The sequence below is a fragment of the Polyodon spathula genome, chromosome 7, assembly GCF_017654505.1.
Source record: "Polyodon spathula isolate WHYD16114869_AA chromosome 7, ASM1765450v1, whole genome shotgun sequence".
Lineage (NCBI taxonomy): Eukaryota > Metazoa > Chordata > Actinopteri > Acipenseriformes > Polyodontidae > Polyodon > Polyodon spathula.
Window position 1 is genome coordinate 31,148,054 of NC_054540.1, and position 21,256 is coordinate 31,169,309.

The following is a 21,256-nucleotide window of genomic DNA, read 5'->3' on the forward strand; positions in this document are numbered from 1 at the left end:
GGAATTTATTTGTGTAAGGGAAAATTATTGAATTCAGTCTCCTCGCTATTGTGGGAGAGATCAGTGTTCTGGTCTTATTTTAGAGACATAACAGAGAAACTGTGTGTTCGAGAGAAAGAACTACAGCACTAGCTCGGGAGAAAGAAGGTATTAAAAAGTGATTATCATGGTGATTTGAGCCTTTAACTGAAAATGTCATTATTGTTAAACCCTTTTACCAAACTGTTTTTTGTGAGTCTTTATTATGTTTAGATTTTGTAATAGTTTGATTGCTCTTTGAATTGTCATGCCAGTGAACATATGGTGTTTGATGTCAGGCTCTCTAATCTTTAAAAAGGCTGAGTCATAATAATTTTCATAGTGTTGTTGATTAATTTATTTTTTCATTATAAGTAATGTTTTCTTGCTGGGTTTTGGAATGCTCTAGTTTTCCCATATTGAAAAGACCCATCTCCTGCAGGGCAACCTGAGTAATCCTTAAAATCAAAATGCTTCTGGGAAGTATATGTAGGGCTGACTTGTTTTGTAGGTTCAAGATGTACCTGATAACGGCGATAGAAGTAACCTGGAATTGAACCTACCTTGACAGTGGAGGAGAACAACACTCTGATTCACTATTTCCTAGAATAATAATTGACAATAATTTGTTGACTTTTCTTTGCATCACTTTAATAATGAACATATGCATATTTATTATGTGGTGAAGAGGTTTAACTTGTAAGGTTTGTTAATGTATCGGTATAGAAAAAGTCTGCATAAGTACTGTAGGCTGTTGCCAAAACAATATTTGAATGGTTAAATCCTACCGGTGAAAAATATATTAAATCATATATTGGTGCCTGCGAGTGCAAATACAACAGCAACTCCAGTGATGTTTACTTCTTCAACAACATGTGTGACAGCTAGTGCTGTAGTGTAGCGGGTCATTCTGCTCTCTGCTGCTAGTGATGTCAGGCAGACTACTGTTTCTTCCAAAGGCAGCCAGTGCAGCTAACTCCTGAGAACTTGAATGCCCCCATCTCCTTGAGTGAAAAACAAAAAGTGAAACCACAGAATATGTTGGAAGCACCTTGGTGCTAAGATAATTCGGGGATTGCAGAAAAATGTAAACATAGAACTTACTCAGATTTTCTCTTTACAGTGGTGACCTGACAAACAGGAAGTGGTTGTGGATATGTTTGATTGTGTTTTTAAAAAAAAAAAAAAAGCATTTGAAAAACGTCTCTTTCTGGTTTACTGAAGAATTTAAATTTGAAAATATTGTCCACTTTACAATATACCATGTACTTTTCTATTTTTATTGTGCGCTACCGTCAGCCAGCCTTTTCATTGGCCAAACTATTTGGTACCAATTAACAATGAAAATTCCACCCTTTTGACTTTTGTTCTGTTGACTGTCTAATTTAAATAATTCAGTTTGTGTTGCTGGGTATTGATCTGTACCGGATGCCATGAACCCCCTGAGGCAGGGCTATTATTTTAATAGAAAGGGGGTTGCCTATTCATTATTTGCATTTAGCCATCCACAGGGTACAAAACACAAATGATGTCTAGAAGAAAAATGCTGGCAGTAAGCCATTGCCACCAGCAGTATGCATCAAAAATAGTGAGGTAAAGGACACTGCAGCAGCAGGAGGTTATAAATGTCAACCGTTGTTGCTCAGTGAAGCAAAAACAAAAATGTAGATATAGGTAAGGGAATACCATTTTAGAGAAACACCTATGGAACTATACGGTAATTACCTTCTTAAATATGTATCTTTTTATTTGTTTAATTTTATGTCAGTCATTTAATGGCAGTGCTTATAGTCAAGCAAGGTGTAGACAGATACAATGAGAGTTACTTCTAATTTTCCACTCACCACCCATTCACATCCACTGGGGACAGGTTGAGATAGACAACTTATTCCACTTTCATTTTAGGATGACCTGTTTTGATTCAGAGTCTGTTTGGACCCACAAAAGAAAAACCGTGTTGCAGTTAGAATATCCATTTAAACTGCCACCACACTGTAGATGCACTGGCTGTGCAATAGATACTGGGACACCACATGAATTATCGCTAGTCCTAGAACTTCAGGTGGAGTCAGGTGGGCTCCTAATTGCTGCTGCACAGGGAGCGGATCCACGCTGCTGTGCCAGGATAAAAGGACTTCACCAGAGTCTGGAAAATTAAACAATCTAGAGAAAAATCAAGGGCCTTTTGGGGGGTGGGGGGAATGGGTTATTATCCCTAAATTAACCGATTGCCGTATATACATAAAATTCCTTAATATGTTATGCTTTATTGCACATTCCTTTTTCCAGTACATTGCATGCATTCCCCCTGTATGACATTCCTCGTTTGCAGGTGTTGTGCTTGTGTGTGTGTGTGAGGGTCCCCTAGGTACCCTGGGGCTGCCTTTATTGTTTCTGCTTGTTCAATCTGAAAATGATTCACTTTGTCCCAGATCTAAGCTTTCAACACATTCTTTTTTTTCTTTTCTTTTAGAAGCTACACAAGGCTCCAGTTTTGTGTTAATTAGTATGGCTCCTGGGGGCAAGAACTGACCCTATTAAATTAGACATCAGCCGAGTGACCCTTTATTCTTTATCTCTCGCTAATCTCACCCGGTGTTAAATTCCAGGTTTTTTCAATGATGATTATACAGAGAGGTTATCTGATTAAGAATCTTTTGAATACTTGGTATTTGCAGTTAAAATCAGTCACTCAGATGTTCAGAAGACAGGATTTTAAATATAGGGTAGTTGAAGGATAAAAGAATTAAGTTATTTTGGAGAATTTGGTTTAAAACCTGGACCCTCATTGATTCCTTGCCTACAGTAAATGTTAAAATATTTGTTCAAGCATTTTACAAGCAAGTAACATTTAAAAATGTAATATAAAAATAAAATAAATGTGAGAAATTAAAATTTATCAAGGTATAGAAACAGTATCTTTGGATAGCTTTTCACATTTGTTGTTTGCATGTCAAAGGAAAGACAAAGCTTTTGCGCCTGATTTTGAGGAAGCCCTAATACATAAGGGCAACATGCTGAACGTTTGTGCCTTCCCATTCATATTGTCGCTTTGAAGGGATTTTAAGCGGAGTGCTGCCGCAATTCCGTTAGCGCTGACTAATGAAGAAAGAGTCCTTTGAGTCTGCGTCATTCCCAGTGGTCGGCATAACTTTCATGTTTGCCCCTGTATTTAAATGTTGACCTTGCATTGTAACCCTGTACTACCCTGTAACACCAGTTAGTCGCCTTACGTAATGGCATCTGCCAAATAAATAAATACTAATAATTAAAGTTGTACCCTTTTGTTTCCTTTTTAGTCTTTGGTCTGGTATTTTAAAGCATGACTTTTAAGGTTCCTATTTTACTGTTCAGATACACTGATTAACACCAATTAAAACTGTAATACAATATATTTAAACACACTTGAACTCCCTCTTACATATCTAAGATCTGCATCTCGTTGCTATAACTGCAGGTCCCAATGTGCAAGACAGCTTATCTGAAAGACAAGATACTGTGCAGAAAATAGGTTCTGGGTTGGTAGGTACTGTATTTCCATATTCCAACCTTCACATATGTTTCATAAGGAACCATTACATACAATACTTTGCAGGAGATCTCCAGCTCTGCTAATAGAAAGGAAGTATAAGTGTAATATTTTATATATTGTCTAATAGGTGTTCACATGTTTTTGCCCAAAGGTTGTCTCTAAATACGTACAAGGAGAGACTTGCATCATTGTTACATCTCGTCATGTGATCAGTTAATTCAGTAATGCTTTGTTGCAGTGTCAGCCAGGTGATTCGGTTGCTTTGCTAAGGCTTTTCACTCATCATAAATGGAGAGGACGCAGGGTTGCTCAAGGCTGTCGGACAGTTTGTGTGTTAAGGTTACAGCTACACCACTTGTTTTCATTCTTTCATGACCTTTGTACAAAGAAGTCCCAATTCATTAAACTATTTTTAAGTATTAGAAAATGTAGTTAAATTACATTTTCTTTATAGGTCTCACCTATACAATGATATCTGTGCATCTATTTTACTAACTTTTTTTTTTTTTTTATATATACAGGTTCGTGAATTAGATGGCATTGCTCTCATTTTGGACAACTGCAGTCTAGATGGCAACAATCCTTGTATCCTTCAAAAGGGTAATATATGTTTGTAAGTACTGTGAATTTTATTTCTCTGTAGCTTAACAGAGAACAGAAAAAAAAGCCTGACAGATAATACAGTAAAGGTACATTTTTATGTTGTTGTAAAGCTACAAAAGAGTAACTGAATGCGGCGAAGATAATTTGTTGCAGCAGAGACAAACCAAGGCTTCAGTGGGAGAACAAAACATTTTTGGGAACAACATTCTCACAACATTATTTCCTGTATTGTTTTGCTCTTGATTAAATGACTGTACGTTTGCTTCCTTTGTTACATGTAATTGGACCCCATCCACCCAAGCCATATGTCCTGTGCTATGTAGGGTCAGATGGGACCTATTATATGTAAGACAAGGACGTGAATGAGGCAAATACTTCGATCAGTAATGTGGCAGAATAAATGGGCTTCATCTGAATCAAAGTGAGAATGTCTGTAAAGCAAGGCGATCAACAGGAAAACAACTAGAAGGGAATTTGCCTAATGCTACAAATCACAGCAGTGTGCACTTGGATGCTAATGCTCCGAGATATTCTAATAGCTAGTGTGAGTTTTTGGTGAGCACTTTTGTTATAAACAATCAGCAATATTGTTTGTTTGGTTCAAATCAATCCAACAAGTCTTTATCAAGTTTACAAGAGTTGCAAGCTTTCATAGAAACAATAAAAAATACATGGCTGTCTTCACATGTGCAATGTAAGACTAGTACCACAGAACTGATCTGTTCAGAAGTTAAGTTGGGTTTAGTTCCCCCCCCAGCCCATGTTATCTGTCACTGTAGTAAGCAGGGATGTTAATAGTTTAGAGTTAAAAGTTTAACGACAGTCAAGTGCTTAGAATGTTGCCTACATATTTAACCATTGTCAACATGTATGTATATTATTTTGAGTTGCTGCAATACTGACAACATGGGCAGAAAGGTTTCATGAAGCTATTGAGTCATGACTTGTCACCATTATTGTAGCAGACAGTAGCCGGTAGCTGTTTGTCCCTAAATAAGCACCATGTTCTTAAAAAATGTTCTTCCTGTTCTTTTTGATGTTCAGGGGGGTATTTGTGAACATTCTGCTGGGTCTTTAAATAGCGGTGTTGCGGCTTAAAAAATAAGATTTTAGCAGTTCTGGAGAAAGAGCATCTTTGGAAAGAGATTATTATGATGAAGGCATTGTTTTTTAATCTATGTTGCATTTCATTGAATTACAACCTTGCTGTGGGGTCTCCTTGAATATTTGTTAGCTTTTCTTTTCGCTTTTGAATGATGGTGTGGAAGGGGTGTGGGTAATTCACTGACTAGGAGACAGACAGGTGTAATTGAAAACACCACACAGGTGCCCAGTTTTATTTTTGACCAGTTCTTACTTTTTCCGGCAGAGGGCACTGTTGACCGTGGGCTGCCTATCAACGATGATAGACAGCACCACGGAAATACCACAGCTGGTAAGCGAACAGCAAGTGCACTCGCAGGTGCTCAAAAAAATAATAATGAAAACAGAAGGCGAAAAGAACAAGGGAAAATAAAACAGTAATAAAACTACAAATAAAAGGTGCTGCACTCGGCAGCGTTATCCCGGTCGTCGCTACCTGCACGACCCGGCTCACCGTCCTACACTGCCGGCTAACTAGCCTGCTCTTTTACAATATGCCGGGGTCTGCCCAATGGTTCCCCGCTCTCTCTGTCTCGCTGTTTCTCCCAGCTGATTCCCGGTCCCGAATCAGAGCTTCCGCACTCTCGGCGCGTCTAAGTGGGCAGACCTGAGGAAACAGCAGAGCATTTTTTTATAGGGCTAGCAATCTGCCAAGATTTGCCTCTCAGCCATTCAGAGAGGGGGAAAGTCCACACACCTACCTTCCCACTTCCCCGTGTCACTGCCATGACTCACAGGCGGTTGTTGGAAGACTGCCGCCCTCTTCCTGCAGTACTGTGAACACGCCAGCAGAGTCAGCACAGATCTCTCCCTGCTACAGATGGTGTTAAAAAATGTCAGTTCAGGTATTTGTCCCAGCACTAATAGCTAAAGTAACGGAATGTATACATTTATATCAGACCCATAGAGGTTGTGTGGTGGCCATTGTAGCTATCCCAAAAATTGGGTTTATTTGCTAAGTTTACTTGGTGCCTGTAGGTGTACAGATATCACATTTTAATCCTGGAGGCTGACTATACATGAGAGGAGGCCGATAAGTGGATGATAAATCGTCATACCTAAAAGATGGCCTTCTAAAGTGCAATAGATTGAAATGTGCATGGCCTCTGTGTGTGCCTCCCAGAATTAAAGCAGGGGTGTGATTCATAGATTACAAGGCCGTGCTTTAACATAAATTTAGAAAGCTGCATTACAGCCAGAATCTAGTCACTAATACTGCAATTGCGGAGACGGAACAGGCTATACACATGCTTCTGGAAGCATATTGTATTCTGACTGTTTGACACTATGCTGTACATTAGCTAACTTGTAGATGTGAAGACTTTGATTTCGGTGCTATGGAAATGCCTTAGAGACCCTTAAAACAGAATTATTCCCAAGCTTAAGTTTGAGTGTGGATATCGTATAGCAGCCGTTTTACTGAGCTGCAGCCACTCTGACCGTTTGAGGTTTTTCTTACCGTTTTCAGGGCACTCATTTGTTCCTGTTAGGTTTTGATTGAACCGTGCATGGAATTAGGTCTTTTTGCACATACTGAGTAAAACTTACTGTGAGCTACTTTTTCAAGGAATTGATGCATGATTGACTGAGCTAGTGATGGCTAAGTCTTGGAAACTGCTTGTCCCATTGTGGTTAGACTGGGCATTTTTCCTTTTTGTTTAAACCCTCTGGCATCATTGTGTTGAATCTAGTTTTTAGTTTTTATGCTATATATGTTACATCAGAAGCCAGGTGTTCAATATGTTATCTTAAATGTGTTACCTCGCAGTTCCTATATACATGCATGTCAAACACCAGACTAAGAAATGGGAAGGCTCTTGCCTAGCATTTAGGGCCACTGTGTTAGTTATAAACTTTGTTGTGCATATGTATGCTGCTTACAACGTCTGGTAATGAATATACACCACCCTTAAAGGCATTTACATGTGTGCAACCAGTATACTTTTGTGTGTTTCAGCCATTTTTATGAGTAAATACTTAGTTTAGGCAAATGGTATGAAATGATTTCTATTTATTAATAAGAGATACCCTATACATAATGTATGTATCACAAAAACCATGGTTGAACTACAATAAAACATAACACCTTAACATTGCTTTGTTAATTTTGCAATTATATATAAATATATATATATATATATATTATATATATATATAATATATATAATATATATATATATATATTAATATATATATATAAAAATAATATAACTATCTATATCATAGGCTAATTAATACGACAGTGACATATTTATTGCAGAGTATTATGTTTGAGAGGCTCCGGGCTTTGTTTTATGTCTATAAACAAACACCAATGTCTCATTTAAAACACAGTGGAAAATGTGACTAAATGTAGCCATTGAACAGCACTTTATATGCTTTGATTGAATCTTCTCTTAACAAGATGAGAAAGGTTGTTGTTTTCAATGTTGGCATGGCATAGCATTTTTTGCACCAGTGAATATGTTGCCTCTCAAAACCCAGCTTATGCATTCCAAAAGGACGAGACAAACCCAGAGAGACTTGATGAAATAGGCAAGACTGTCTCCTCTTGCCACATCATTGTTGTTGCTGCTTAGAAAAAGCTATTTGTCCTAATCACATAGTACATTGTAACTATGAACTGGGTATTATGCCAACACAAAACATCTTATGCTTTCTATTAAAAGAAAAAAATAAATAAATAAATTAGCATTCTGTGTATCTACCACAACACAATATGAGACCAGAGCAGTGCTTCCCACTTAAAATATTTAAGAAGCTGCAGTCTTTGGGGACTACAGGGCGATTCTATAAGGTAGTGATTTTTTTTTTCTTTTCTCTGTTGTTCTTTGTCAGAGTTTACAACTTGTTTGTTTTTTAAACCATTCAAAACAGTGACATTTCCCAACAATCTCGGTGGGTTAGAGCCCTTACATTCAGCATAATAATGCGATGTTTGTCTGAAATAAACTCTGCAGCTAATTGAGATCATAGATCCATCAAATATGCCACTTGATTTTTTTCTCTGTTCTATTCCACCTTTCAACTTTGTGGCGTTTTTCCAGGGCTGTACACATCTGCCGTATACATTTTTGTGACAAACATCTCTTCAAAGCATTATATATTTACCATAAAGATATGCAGGGGTGAAAAAAAACCATCTCCAAGTAATTAATTACTTATGACTAAGGCTACGATTTTGGCACGGTCATTTTTAATACATTTCACAGACGAAGTTATGAAAAAAACAAGAATTCACGAAACGTTCACCAAATAATATATAGTTTAGCTACATCAGCATACACAAGAGTTTCTAAATAGTACACCAAAACCAATAATGAAAAGACTATTGCTTTTGACTGATGACAAGTTTAAATGTTACTTTTACATTACAAAACTTTAAAGTACATACTTCTGACAGACATAATTTCTGGTGTAGTTGAGGGTCTCCGACCCTGTGCTAAAAGTTTTAAGTAAGTAATTTAAAATCTTGCAACGCACAACGAATCGTCAAACCTTTCATCTGTCATTTTAAAGTACCTAAAATATCTCTCACTGTCACATACCCGCATCTCTCTAAATAAGTTTGAAATGATCCCTTTCGATTTCTCTGTTAGTTGAGAGGACGGAGCAGCAACGTTGCTTTTGATTTTTTCTAATCCTCTTGTATAGAGGTTCAGACTCAACCCAGTGTGCATTTATCCAATTACGCAAATGCAGTTTCTATTTAAAATATTGTATTTATACAAACAGCTGTATCGCGTTCATCTGCAACAGAAGTACAGCATGAACCAGGCTTATACTTTGCCATGATTCTGAAACAAACAGCATGTTGTAATGAAAGCCTCTAAGTTGGTAAACATCTGTTGTCTGATGCAGTTGTTCTTCTGATTTTACAAAAAACAGTCTACTCACAATTGTTTTTGCAATTTAGCTGTCACCGATTTACATGCTTGCTCACTCAGCTGTCTAATTTGCTGACCTATATAGCTAGACATAAATGCTGTGTGATCTGAGTGATTATGTAACATGGATTCGGAAGATGGAAGCTTAATGTAATGTTGAATTTCATTATCTGGCTATGATGTAATGCTTTGGCGTTTGCCACTGGGGTGTAAGACCATGGGAAAAGAGCTTTTTTCAAATGATTGTATGTTTGAATATACAATCATTATCACGGTACCTTTTAAACGTCAATATTAAAATGAAAGACAGAGTGTCGGATACAACTCAAAAGTTTTATTCAAGCACATCATATCAAATATCTGTACAGCCGAAACGCCATATATAAATGAACAATTAAACATAAACATTATTTTCTAGCTTCACACATGTAAAGCACTACTTCAAAAATGCAAAAAACTATAGTAAAATAAACATCAAAAGAAACTAGTGTGTAAACAGGTTTACGTACATACAAAACTGTAAAAACAAACTAGTTTTTAGTCGAAAATGAAAGTAATATACGATTTAATTTGTATGTGTGTCACTCGCAGCACAAAATCCAGGTATCCAGTCCTTGCAGCTTTACATTTTTTCTTACCAATTTTTCTCTAATGTGTGTTGTAGGGATGGGACAAATACAGCGGTTCTGAATAATTTTCCTTTGTCTCACTAATCTTGACACATTTCAACTGAAAGCTGTTTAAACTTCTAAATCACACAATTAGGTTGTGAAGTGTGTGTAATCTTCAAAGTGCTTTCAATTAAAAACAAATTGTCGCCTTTTAATCTGTAGACAGGTGAGTTTCGCATTGCCGATGCAGATCCACATTGTAAACACATAAGCATAACAACTGTGTAACGTCTTCAGATAGGTTTTTTAAAAAAATCCCTCTTGTTACAATTCTCCGATCTGTTGATGTTGAGGTTTTAAATTGAAATGAGGCAAAACATACATGATGATAATTGGCTGATATTGGACGATAAAAACCGACAACTTCCTTTGAATTGAAAGCACTCTGCGGAACCTAATGACATCATTTAAGAACATCACCGTGTTCAATTTAAATGTTGGCTCTGTTTTTTTTATTTTTTTAAACCCTAGCAGAAGCATAGATTTAGAAAGAGATGCATTTATGTGAATGCTAGATGTAGATTTGTTTTAAATAATGCTGGCTAAAAACAAATGTGCCTTCATAGTTGGTGTTTGTTTGACATTAAAAAGCTGTATAAATTAATGGCGACTTTCAAGGCGATGCTTGGTATTGTATCAAAGGGAACTGTAATATATTTACAGTGCCTATAGAAAGTCTACACCCCCTTTGAAATTGTTCACGTTTTATTGCCTTATAGTCTGGAATTAAAATGCATTAAAATATTTTTTTCATTTATCTACACATCCTACCCCACAACTCCCAAGTCAAAACAATATTCTAGAAATCTGTAGAAAATTTAATTAAAAATAAAAACTGAAATAGCTTGATTGGATAAGTGTCCACCCCCCCTGTAATAGCAATCCTAAATTAGCTCAGGTGTAACCAGTCGCCTTCAAAATCACACACCTGTGTTAAATTGTAGTGATTCACATGATTTCAGGATAAATTAAGGTTCCCTCTGCTGGTTAGTGCATTTTAAGCAAAGACTCAACCATGAGCACCAAGGCGCTTTCAAAAGAACTCCAGGACAAAGTTGTTGAAAGGCACAGATCAGGGGATGGGTATAAAATAATATCAGAGGCCTTGAATATCCCTTGGAGCACGGTCAAGACAATTATTAAGAAGTGGAAGGTGTATGGCACCACCAAGACCCTGCCTAGATCAGGCCATCCCTCCAAACCCTCAAAACCAAAGAGGCCAATGGCAACTTTGCAAGAGCTACAGGCTTTTATGGCAAGACTGGTCAAAGTGTGCATGTGACAGCGATATCCCAAGCACTCCACAAATCTAGCCTGTGTGGTAGGGTGGCAAGAAGGAAGACATTACTCAAGAAAGACCACCTTGAATCCTGTTTGAAGTATGCACCAAAAAACACTCAGGAGATTCTGTAGCCATGTGGCAAAAAGTTCTGTGGCAGTTGTCAGGATAGAAGGGAAAATGAATGGAGCAAAGTACAGAGAAGTCCATGAGGAAAACCTGCTGCCCTTTCAACATGACAACGACCCAAAGCACACAGCCAAAGCTACACTGGAGTGGCTAAGGAACAAAAACGTAAATTTCCTTGAGTGGCCCAGTCAGAGCCCCAACCTAAATCCAATCGAAAATTTGTGGCATGACTTGAAGATTGCTCTCCGTCAACACTCCCCAAGGAACTTGACAGAGCTTGAACAATTTTTGTAAAGAAGAATGGTCAAATATTGCCAAATCTAGGTGTGCAAAGTTGGTAGAGACCTAGAGGGGGGTGGAGACTTAGCCAGTTATGATCTTTCAGTTTTGTATTTTTAATATATAATTTTTTCTCAATAAAAACTTTTTTTCTTCTTAACAGTGTGGAGTATGGTGTGTAGTGAAGTGGAAAAAAAATCCTCATTTAAGTGCATGAAACTCTGAGGCACTGACACAGCAAAATGTGAAAAAAAGTTCAAGGAGGTGTAGACTTTCAATAGGCACTGTATATTAATTTATGAACACACCCGTAATAAAAGAAAACCGATGAAGGGGAAACATACAGGCTACATACATATCTTATAATGATACATCACGTGGTTAAAGCTGTTGTTGTGTTGCTTAGTGTGGAACTGCGTAACCAAATTTTGGGAGTTGTTTGTGGATCACCTGGAGTTTACTCATGGACCAGAAGTGGTCTGCGGACCACAGTTTGGGAACCACAGCTATATATAATGGCTCATATCTTGATTACAGTGTTTGTTATTTTGTACTTCTTTAAAGTTGCTATAGGGATGACACCATGATTGCAGTTTAATCCCAGCCAGAGTGCTAAACAACCAGAGATGGACTTTCATAAGGTCTTGTTTGTGAAGTTGTACATACTCTAATGGCAGGTGGCACATTCTACCCCTTTGGATCATACAAGTGTGATTATACTAAGTGTTAATTACTGCTTTGAGATGTGGGTCCTTTTCAACAAATACCTCATTAAATACGTAGAGCTATCGCTGAACTGCTGCTTCTGTGTAAACAGAAATTGTGACTCATTGTGACTAATTGTGTTGGAAAAAATGTTGCCACTTGAGGCCATGAACTGAAGTCTAAAAGAACTTATGTTAACCAAAAGGGATGTCATTTTAGTTTAATAGCTGCTATTATATGCATACAATGTTTTTCTTATAATTAGGGTTTCTGTTTTTCAGTGTTTATTTTTAGCTATTTTCGAGTTTTATGTAGATACCCTAAAATCGGTTTCATTTGGGGCTTTCGCTTTTTATATACTGTAGAAATTATTGTTTTTGGGTACTTTCCAAAATTTTTGGGCATTTTTTTTCTGTCACAACATGTATAGTAACTTGACGGTACTTGCACAATTGTGCCTTTTTTTCCTTTGCTGTCTTCCACAACGAAATCCTTATGGTCACGTGCATATTCTTCTGGGCTATTTGTGTGTCTGTACATTTTATTTATATTTCAATAATTTGCAATTCTGTTTTAAATCCCACAAGCTTATAAATCCTTCCTATCAAACTGTAATGTAGCTTTAAATCTCGCGAGCAAGAACAATCCTCCATTTCTAACTGTAATCTTGTTTAAAATCTCGCAAGCTTGTACAATCCTTCCTTTTCTGCGGAGTCTTCAAAAGAAATGTAGGAATTTGCTGCCACTCACTAGTTGGGGTGGGTTTTAAAGTAATCCAGAACAAATCAGTGCTGGATAGGAAGGAGGGACATTGCACTGGAAACCATTTTTAATTGGGGCAAGGGGTAAAGTTGATGTGAATTGTGTTATCATTTCCGGTGTTTGTTGGATTTACACTGATTTAATGATTTAATTTTTTTTTTTTTTTTTTCTATCCAGGGGTTTATCATTTAAAACTGAAAATCAGAAGCTCTACTTGTAATGTACAAGTGGACAAACTTATCACAAGTGCATTTTACTTTTTTGTCAGCACACTTTTATATATTTTTTCCTTAAAATAAATAAAGATACTTAAATGAATTATTTGTAAAAGTTTAAGCAACCTGCTATTTTTTTAGTTGACTGATTCATTAAAATATCTTTTATAACTTAAATGTAGAACAAATCGGGTGTACAAAATGTAATCATTCTCATCCATGCATTATTCATGGTATTTTATTTGCAAGTGTTGTTGAAACTTATTTTGTTTTACAGTTTGAGCTCAGCATGGTTCATAGCAATATTTTCCTTACCAAAGACCACTACAAAATCCATGCTTTTAGGTAGATTCCCACAAGGACTTTTTGCGTCATCAGTGTGAGACTAAAGGTAAGAGGGTGAGACGATCGCTGCTGCTACGGGGTGCATTGAGTGATACTGATGCTGTTGCATGTACTGGAATGGTGTTGATGTAATGGCAACTCTTCAAATACTTGAGTTTTGAATGGATATCTTAAACTGAAAATACTGTACCATGTTCATCCCAGCACTAGGTAACATAATAGCAACCCAGGGAAAAATTGACAGAATACATTTATCAACATTATAAAATCATAGAGGGGAAAAAAAGTTTTTTTTTTTTTTTTTTTTTTTTTTAAAAAGACAACTTTAAACCCATACAGTGCTCTGTTCTGCACTACATTCTTCTCCAGGATGTCACACCTATTGGCAATGGTGAAACACTTCTCTTAGCAGTGTGGTGAAGCAGGACCATCCGTCATCCCTTTCCCAAAATCCTTAGAAATATAGTCATCTGTATCTTCAGTGGTAGAAAAAATAGAGGTTTACTACATACCTTGATAAGTTCAGTAGAGATTTACTGCATACCTTGATAAGTTCAGGCATGTGGAGTGGGACGGTGTCTTTCACTTGCAGGTGAAAGATTGTGTGCAAGGAAAGGAAGATATGTCTGCAATAGGGGCTGATAAGAAGAAATGTGTCTGGGGAGAGGAAAGAAAGAGCAACATATAGTATACAAGTCATGAAGGATAAATACATAACTACTGGTCCTCTAGATCTGGACCATGGGGTGGGGGGTATTGTATTGTAAGGATCCAGTGCATGTATCTAAGGTTGATTTTAAATACACAGTAGGTTTTATGTACAGTTAAATCAATTGTGTTTCATGGATGGCATAGCTGCAATCTTGTATTCTATTCATCAAGCAGTTTGCCTCCTGACAACATCCTGCAGTAGTTTCTATCCATCTTCCTTCAGACATATTTCCCTTTGGTAAATTGTACAGTATCAAACTGCTCAAATGAAACCACAGGTCCTGCCATTTGCAATTACATGGTCATTTTACCAATGAACAAAATGAAGACACTGACTTGATGTGCTTGTATATATGTGCAAGTCTATATTAAATTATTATTATACGTTAACGGTTGGTCTTATGAACCCCCATTAGCACTAGACTTAGGTCATTTAAGATAGTTGAAGATTAGTATTACTAGTCTGAAACCATCATTTAACGTTTGAATTATGTTAAGACTGCAGTCTGCAATTGAAACTTTTTTTTTAAAAACAAACTGCTGTACTTATATGACATTTTAGCTGCTGGACTTTTATTTCTGAAACATCCTGAATACATTTGATTATGTACTTTGTACAGATTCCTCAATTCTGTTATTTTATGTATGTATGTATGTATTTCATGTCAAGTCTGCACTGCATTGCCTTTTGCTTTTTTGTAGCAGCATAAAGTACCTATATAGTAGGTAATTGAAACGTACTGTATTCAGTTGCAGTAATATACACTAGATGTCAGTGTTGTGACTAGCTCATTGTAGAAAAGGTTTTGTGACAACATTCCCCCTAGATTAGTTAGCTGCAAAGTATCTATGAAGCTTAAGTCCTGTTGTTACTTTGGTTGGTACAGACTGAAGTGCCTCAGTTGTGCAGTATAGAGTGCCAAAAGCACATAAAATAATTGATTACCCTTTTCTCCAGTAATAGTTCTGTATGTATATGTATTCAGATAAATGCAGTTTGTTATTCAAGCTGTAAACAACACTGCACCACTATTTGGAGTTTATATTAGTACCTGTTCAACACTGTGAGATGGTTGTTACGCTTAAAACATTTCTAATACAGCTCATATTTATAAAAAAAATTGCAAATGCGATTGGCCACCACTTGTTAGTAAACATTATTTTAATTCCTGTATTGGTGTATTTATTATGTTCTTTTATTTTTAGCATACACTAAAGTAAATGGGACTTAACAGGTAATGTCAATTAAAGATGCTTTTCATTTTTAATAGAATAAGTAACTCCAGACTCTGAATATTTTCTGTTCATGGCGAGGGTTGGTTCTTATGACATTCCAGACCACAAGAATTGTGACCAAAGATGTGACAAAAAAAAACCCAGTAAACGCACAATTTGTATTATGGTTAGTCCAAATTCTGTGTGCAGAGGATGTGTTTTGTCAGTGCAATGGTTTTCACAGTGCAATCCACTTCAGTCAATAGTTTCTTCTGCCATCAGAGCTATTTCCCTTGTCTTCTGGGTGTTGCCAAGGGATTTTACATTGCACTGCTATCAAAGCAAAACCACAAACCAGTGCTTACACCTCATAATTGTGTAGTAATCGCACAGTATCTGAAAAGTTAAAAATAGTTTCTAGGACTATGGCCAAATGCAGTGGTGTATGATAAGTTTGAAGACTTTGTGCAAAATCAATGCAGTTATCGTGTTCAACATTTACAGTTTGTCAGACAAACAAAAACTAAATTTGAAATAATAATAATGAACTAATAGAAACTGAAGCCTGATGTATTTTGAAAAACAAAAATTCACATATGTAAACATATGATCCCTCACATGTCCTCCTGGCATGTGTTTCAGGGTTCTCCTTTCAGACACTCCGAAGTCTGAGATCGAGGTCGGGAGTGGGATGGGCCCTGAAGTTGGAGTAGTCATTTGGTGCATTATTTGTAGTTCGTCTCAGCAGCACATGAATTCAGGTTTAGGGCTTTTGTTTGGTTTGACTCGCATAGCATCCTCTTTGGTATTCCTCGCTCTATATTAATTACACTATATGTTACATTTGCATGTGTAAGAGCCTGTTTGTTTTGTGGTCGCATAAAGAGGGTTTTTGTGGAAACGTGAGTACAGGTTTTTGCATTGCAGGATGCAGCAAGGTTGGTGGCTTGTGGTGTTCGGGTGGTCGGCTGCATTGATGTAAAGTATACCTCCTTTTGATTAAGAATGAGTGGAGGACTGTTTGTATGATATAATAGGTAGTTAGTATAGGGGAGAGCTGAAGCTGAATATACAGGAACCTGGCCAAGAAACAGATTTGTTTTATCAACCTATTTTTTATGCATTTAGTTAAAATGAAATTATCTGATTTTGGCACCTTTTTTGGTTTGTAATGTCAAAGGCTACTTTACACAGAAAGTGGTGAGGGTATTGAATGGGTTACTGAGCCAAGTTGTTGGTGCTTAATCAGTGGGATCCTTTTAAGACTTGACAATGTTTTGACAGAAATCATCTACTACTTACCAACACATGTTTGTTTTTTTGTCTGTAAATGTTAAGATGTTTTTTTTTTTATGTTCTTGCATGTAAATATTGCTTATACAATTGAGATAGAAATAGCTTTGTAAATAAGCATAGCTTATTGATTGTGTCAGAATCTTGCAGTACATTCAAGTATTCTGTCTGTGTCACAATTACATTGTTACATTAATTTAGGGAGCTGCTAATCCAAGGGCATACTTTAGTATAAGTTACTAGGGTATGAGGTCTGGGGGTACAGTGTAAAACATCTGTAAATTGTGCAGTCTTGGTCTTGCCATACTATCAGCCCTCTGTCATAATTTTGTCAGAGCCATTGCCTTTTCCAGTACTGAAACTGGCAGGAAGCAACAGATTTTATATATTACAAATAATGTACATGTTGGGGAGACTAATTCCATAACCATTCAATCAGCTCATTTGTGGCACACAGTGTGTTCTGCATGTCTCAGGTAAGTTTTGTTAAGCCTCTTTAAATCATTCAGGATTTGATCACACTGTATTTACTTTTACACAATTATCAGGGAGCTATCCAACCTCCCCTATTCTGTCACCCTGGTTGGCAGGCTGCCATATTGAACATGTTTGTGTTAAAACCAGCTCTCTGGAAACAAGCCCCTGTTGTCTTAGTGAGTAACATCCTGGTTTTAATCTGGAGAGATCAATAATCCTTGTCCACTTTGTCAAAGTTTTTCTGTCGCAATACTTTTGGCACATGCTGTCTCCTTTCCCATGCACGCATAACGTGTGCGCCAATCTAGATTAATTAGTATTTAGCAATGTTTAACTGGGAAAGGCCTGGGGATACATGTCACTTTCAAGGACATCCTGCGAAGTTATTTTCATGATTTAGGTAGACAGAAGCTTGACCCAGTTCTCCCCACTAATAAATAAAGTATTGTTTACAGCTTTACAGCTTTGTATACCCTTGGTACGGTGATAATCACGCCTTTAATGTTAATTTCCTTAACTCTGTTAATATTAGCAACTTTACCACTGCCACTGTTGTGCTAAAGGTCTTATGGTTCTTCATTTGATATGTACATTTTTTTCAAATACAGAACCATAGATGAATTGTTTAACCTGGTGCTTCCTGGTACATAATCATGGGCAGTGCTTTTGATCACATAACCTGATTGCAGTTAGATCTTGAAAGTGAGTCTGACCTGTCGTGCAGGAACAGAAAAGAAGCAACAATATCTCTTAAGTAATGCAAGCAAAGACCTCTCCAACACAAGAAAAGGACAATGTGTGCAATAAAATACAATTTAAACCAGCTGTAGGCATGGGAGCCAGTATTGTCAGTTTCTGGTTTTTAGACAGCTGAGCAGGATCAGTCTGAAATGTTGGCTGTGAGAATTCCAATGAACACTAGATGTTGCAGTGTATGAGTGTGGTGTTGGCAGCTTCACAGAGAGCACTGTCCTTGACATCCAGATATCAGCCCTATGCCCAGCCTACACATGCAGGGAGTGTTGTAGGAGACACCCTTATTTGATGAGCTGGTCCTGTCTGATCCGCTCCAAACTTGCCTCTACCCAGTCTGCATAATTTGATAATCTGTTCAGACAGTTTTATTGCAGCAGTGGTCAGAATGCATTATTTCTTCAGGAGCATACATTACACCTACAGCCAATTCTATCTACATATTTTGAGTGTAAGTTATGATAAATAACTGAAATATAAAGGCTTTGAGTAAATTTAATTGGCAGATCTATGATTTCATACATATGGCAAAAACATTACTGTATATACATTTACCTAGAGATGGCTGGTTTTGAACTCAGCTGGGTTAAACTCATGCAAAAGGCTATCGCAATGACTTTCTGATCCTCAAGAACCTGAGATTACTCACGATTGGATGAACGATTTTCAAGGTACAGGTACAAACAAATTGGAGAGGCTAGGTGAAGTAGCGACCTGCGTGTCATTGTTAAGGATGCCACTAATGGGGATGTTTGCAATGCACCCCATCTATTTATTTGAACAAGGCTTTCTTTTTTGCCTAGACTTTCTGTGTTCGCTGTGAGATTTATCTATGATACAGACATAAGAACATAAGAAAGTTTACAAACGAGAGGAGGCCATTCGGCCCATCTTGCTTGTTTGGTTGTTAGTAGCTTATTGATCCCAAAATCTCATCAAGGATGAAGGATCTTGAAGGATCCCAGGGTGTCAGCTTCAACAACATTACTGGGGAGTTGATTCCAGACCCTCACAATTCTCTGTGTAAAAAAGTGTCTCCTATTTTCTGTTCTGAATGCCCCTTTTTCTAAACTCCATTTGTGACCCCTGGTCTGAAAAAGTCCCTTGGGTCGACACTGTCAATACCTTTTAGAATTTTGAATGCTTGAATTAGGTCGCCACGTAGTCTTCTTTGTTCAAGACTGAACAGATTCAATTCTTTTAGCCTGTCTGCATATGACATGCCTTTTAAGCCCGGAATAATTCTGGTCGCTCTTCTTTGCACTCTTTCTAGAGCAGCAATATCTTTTTTATAGCGAGGTGACCAGAACTGAACACAATATTCAAGATGAGGTCTTACTAGTGCATTGTACAGTTTTAACATTACTTCCCTTGATTTAAATTCAACACTTTTCACAATGTATCCGAGCATCTTGTTAGCCTTTTTTATAGCTTCCCCACATTGTCTAGATGAAGACATTTCTGAGTCAACAAAAACTCCTAGGTCTTTTTCATAGATTCCTTCTCCAATTTCAATATCTCCCATATGATATTTAGAAAGAAACTTACCCCCACAGTGAGCCCTCATCACTTTTAACAGGAGAGCCATTCCTGTATCTTGACGTTTAGGGTGTATTCTGATCAAATGGCGCTTGCACCCGATTCTGTGTCGCACAAATGGAGTGAAGACATAAAAAAAAAAAAAACCACTGCACTGAAATTGTATTCTGAAGATATGTCCTGTGCTGTTGGAGTCGACATAAATTTCGGGGTGTGGTATCATTAACATATTCGCTGAAGTGATTCTGATGACAGTGCAGTGGGGACCGAAATAGACAATTGAGCACTGCATTAAGACCCGTTGAAACCAGGTTTATTTATTGTCGCAGTAAGGAACTTTAAGAATTGAACACACTATAAAAAGCAAAGTAGTCCTTAGTAGCAACTGTGTACGCTTGGACTGACATAGAAAGGAAATCAAAGAAAGAAAAGTAAAATAAAAGAAAAAAAGAGGGACGAAAAACGACAAAACATAAACTAACAATATTCACGAGGACTGTAGCAATGTATTTTCCTGGCAATTATTACAAGTGAAAATATTTGCATACAGTATATGGAGAGCAACATAACGGGAGCGCCACTTCTGTATGTGTATGGCTGTCCTTTCTTTCCCTGGTTGTTGCTTGTTGCAAATTTAAATGAGTTAACAGCTGTGTAAACTTAACAATGTATTTGCTTTGTTTCAGTGATTGAAGTAAGTCACTACTATTGGCAGACCTGAAACAAGATATCGGTTTCGCTGCCTGATAATGTATGAGCTTAACTAGTTTGAAACATTATAACGAATTGGAAAATAGATCGCTGCTTTCCTTCAACCTGAATGGTCAATATGAAGGCTTAAATCTCTGAAGGACCTTGAGTGTTATCTTTAAAACTGTGTTTAATCACTGTTCTAAATCAATCTTCCTGAAAATATGTAAATACAGTATTCGTGTATTTTACCTTTTGCATGCTTGTTGAAAGAAAGTCTCTGTTCTTGTAGTGCACACACCCTCTGAGTGTTGTCTGTTAATGTAAAATATTCTGCTTTAGTATAGCAAATAAATATGAAAAATAAAATAATCAAGTGTTTTTAATTATTTTTAATTACTAAAACTTTTTATTTTATTTATTTTGCTAATAAATGTTTGGACCTAACGGTATCTTAAATACTGAAAAGTACACAAATCAACAAAAATGCACTCGAAAGCAAAAAAAAAAAAAAAATATTAAGTTAGCTGTACTTTCATTCTTTACATGGTCTTTTCACAAACGGGGGATGGGGATGGTTGGGCTCTGGGAAATATTCCATGAGAATTAAAGCCCTGGTTACGTTGAAACTCTAGTACATTACAAGCTCAGAGGGAACGTGAGGCGACACTTCATGTCCCGCTAGAAAAGCAGGATTGCAGATTCCCCAGACTACTCAGCACTGATTGGCTGGGCGCTGTCACTGCGCCACTAAACGCACTTGCGCTGGGTTTTCATTGTGATCAGAATCGCACTTTTGGAGAAGCCACGCCCTACGGGGCAGAAGCATTTGACTTTAACTACTTGTTTCATCAGAATCGAGTCCTTAGTGTTTTAATTTGGCTGAAGAATACCTGTGGCATACCTGCAATAAATTCAACTCACTTGGGCTTTTACAGAAAATATCAGGTCTTTTTAATTGTATTTTTAAAATTAAACCATGTCAGTGCAGGGGTTTGGGAAAATCCACC

At 37.1% G+C, this 21,256-nt stretch overlaps 1 protein-coding gene across 6 annotated transcripts in view; it reads left to right on the forward strand.

Annotated features, from left to right (window-relative positions):
* The window catches only part of atxn10 (ataxin 10), an 88,488-nt gene that overhangs the window by 52,612 nt on the left and 14,620 nt on the right, over positions 1-21,256 (forward strand). For 4 of the 6 annotated variants that reach the window (XR_005950617.1, XM_041255276.1, XM_041255275.1 and 1 more), the window contains one exon: positions 4,072-4,135. Coding sequence is in view for 5 of the 6 variants with exons in the window: in XM_041255276.1 (XP_041111210.1) it covers positions 4,072-4,135 (64 nt within the window). In the remaining variant the exon portion in view is untranslated. Of the gene's footprint in view, positions 1-4,071; positions 4,164-21,256 lie in introns of all 6 variants that reach the window. The other 2 variants (XM_041255279.1, XM_041255277.1) reach the window with 1 other exon arrangement.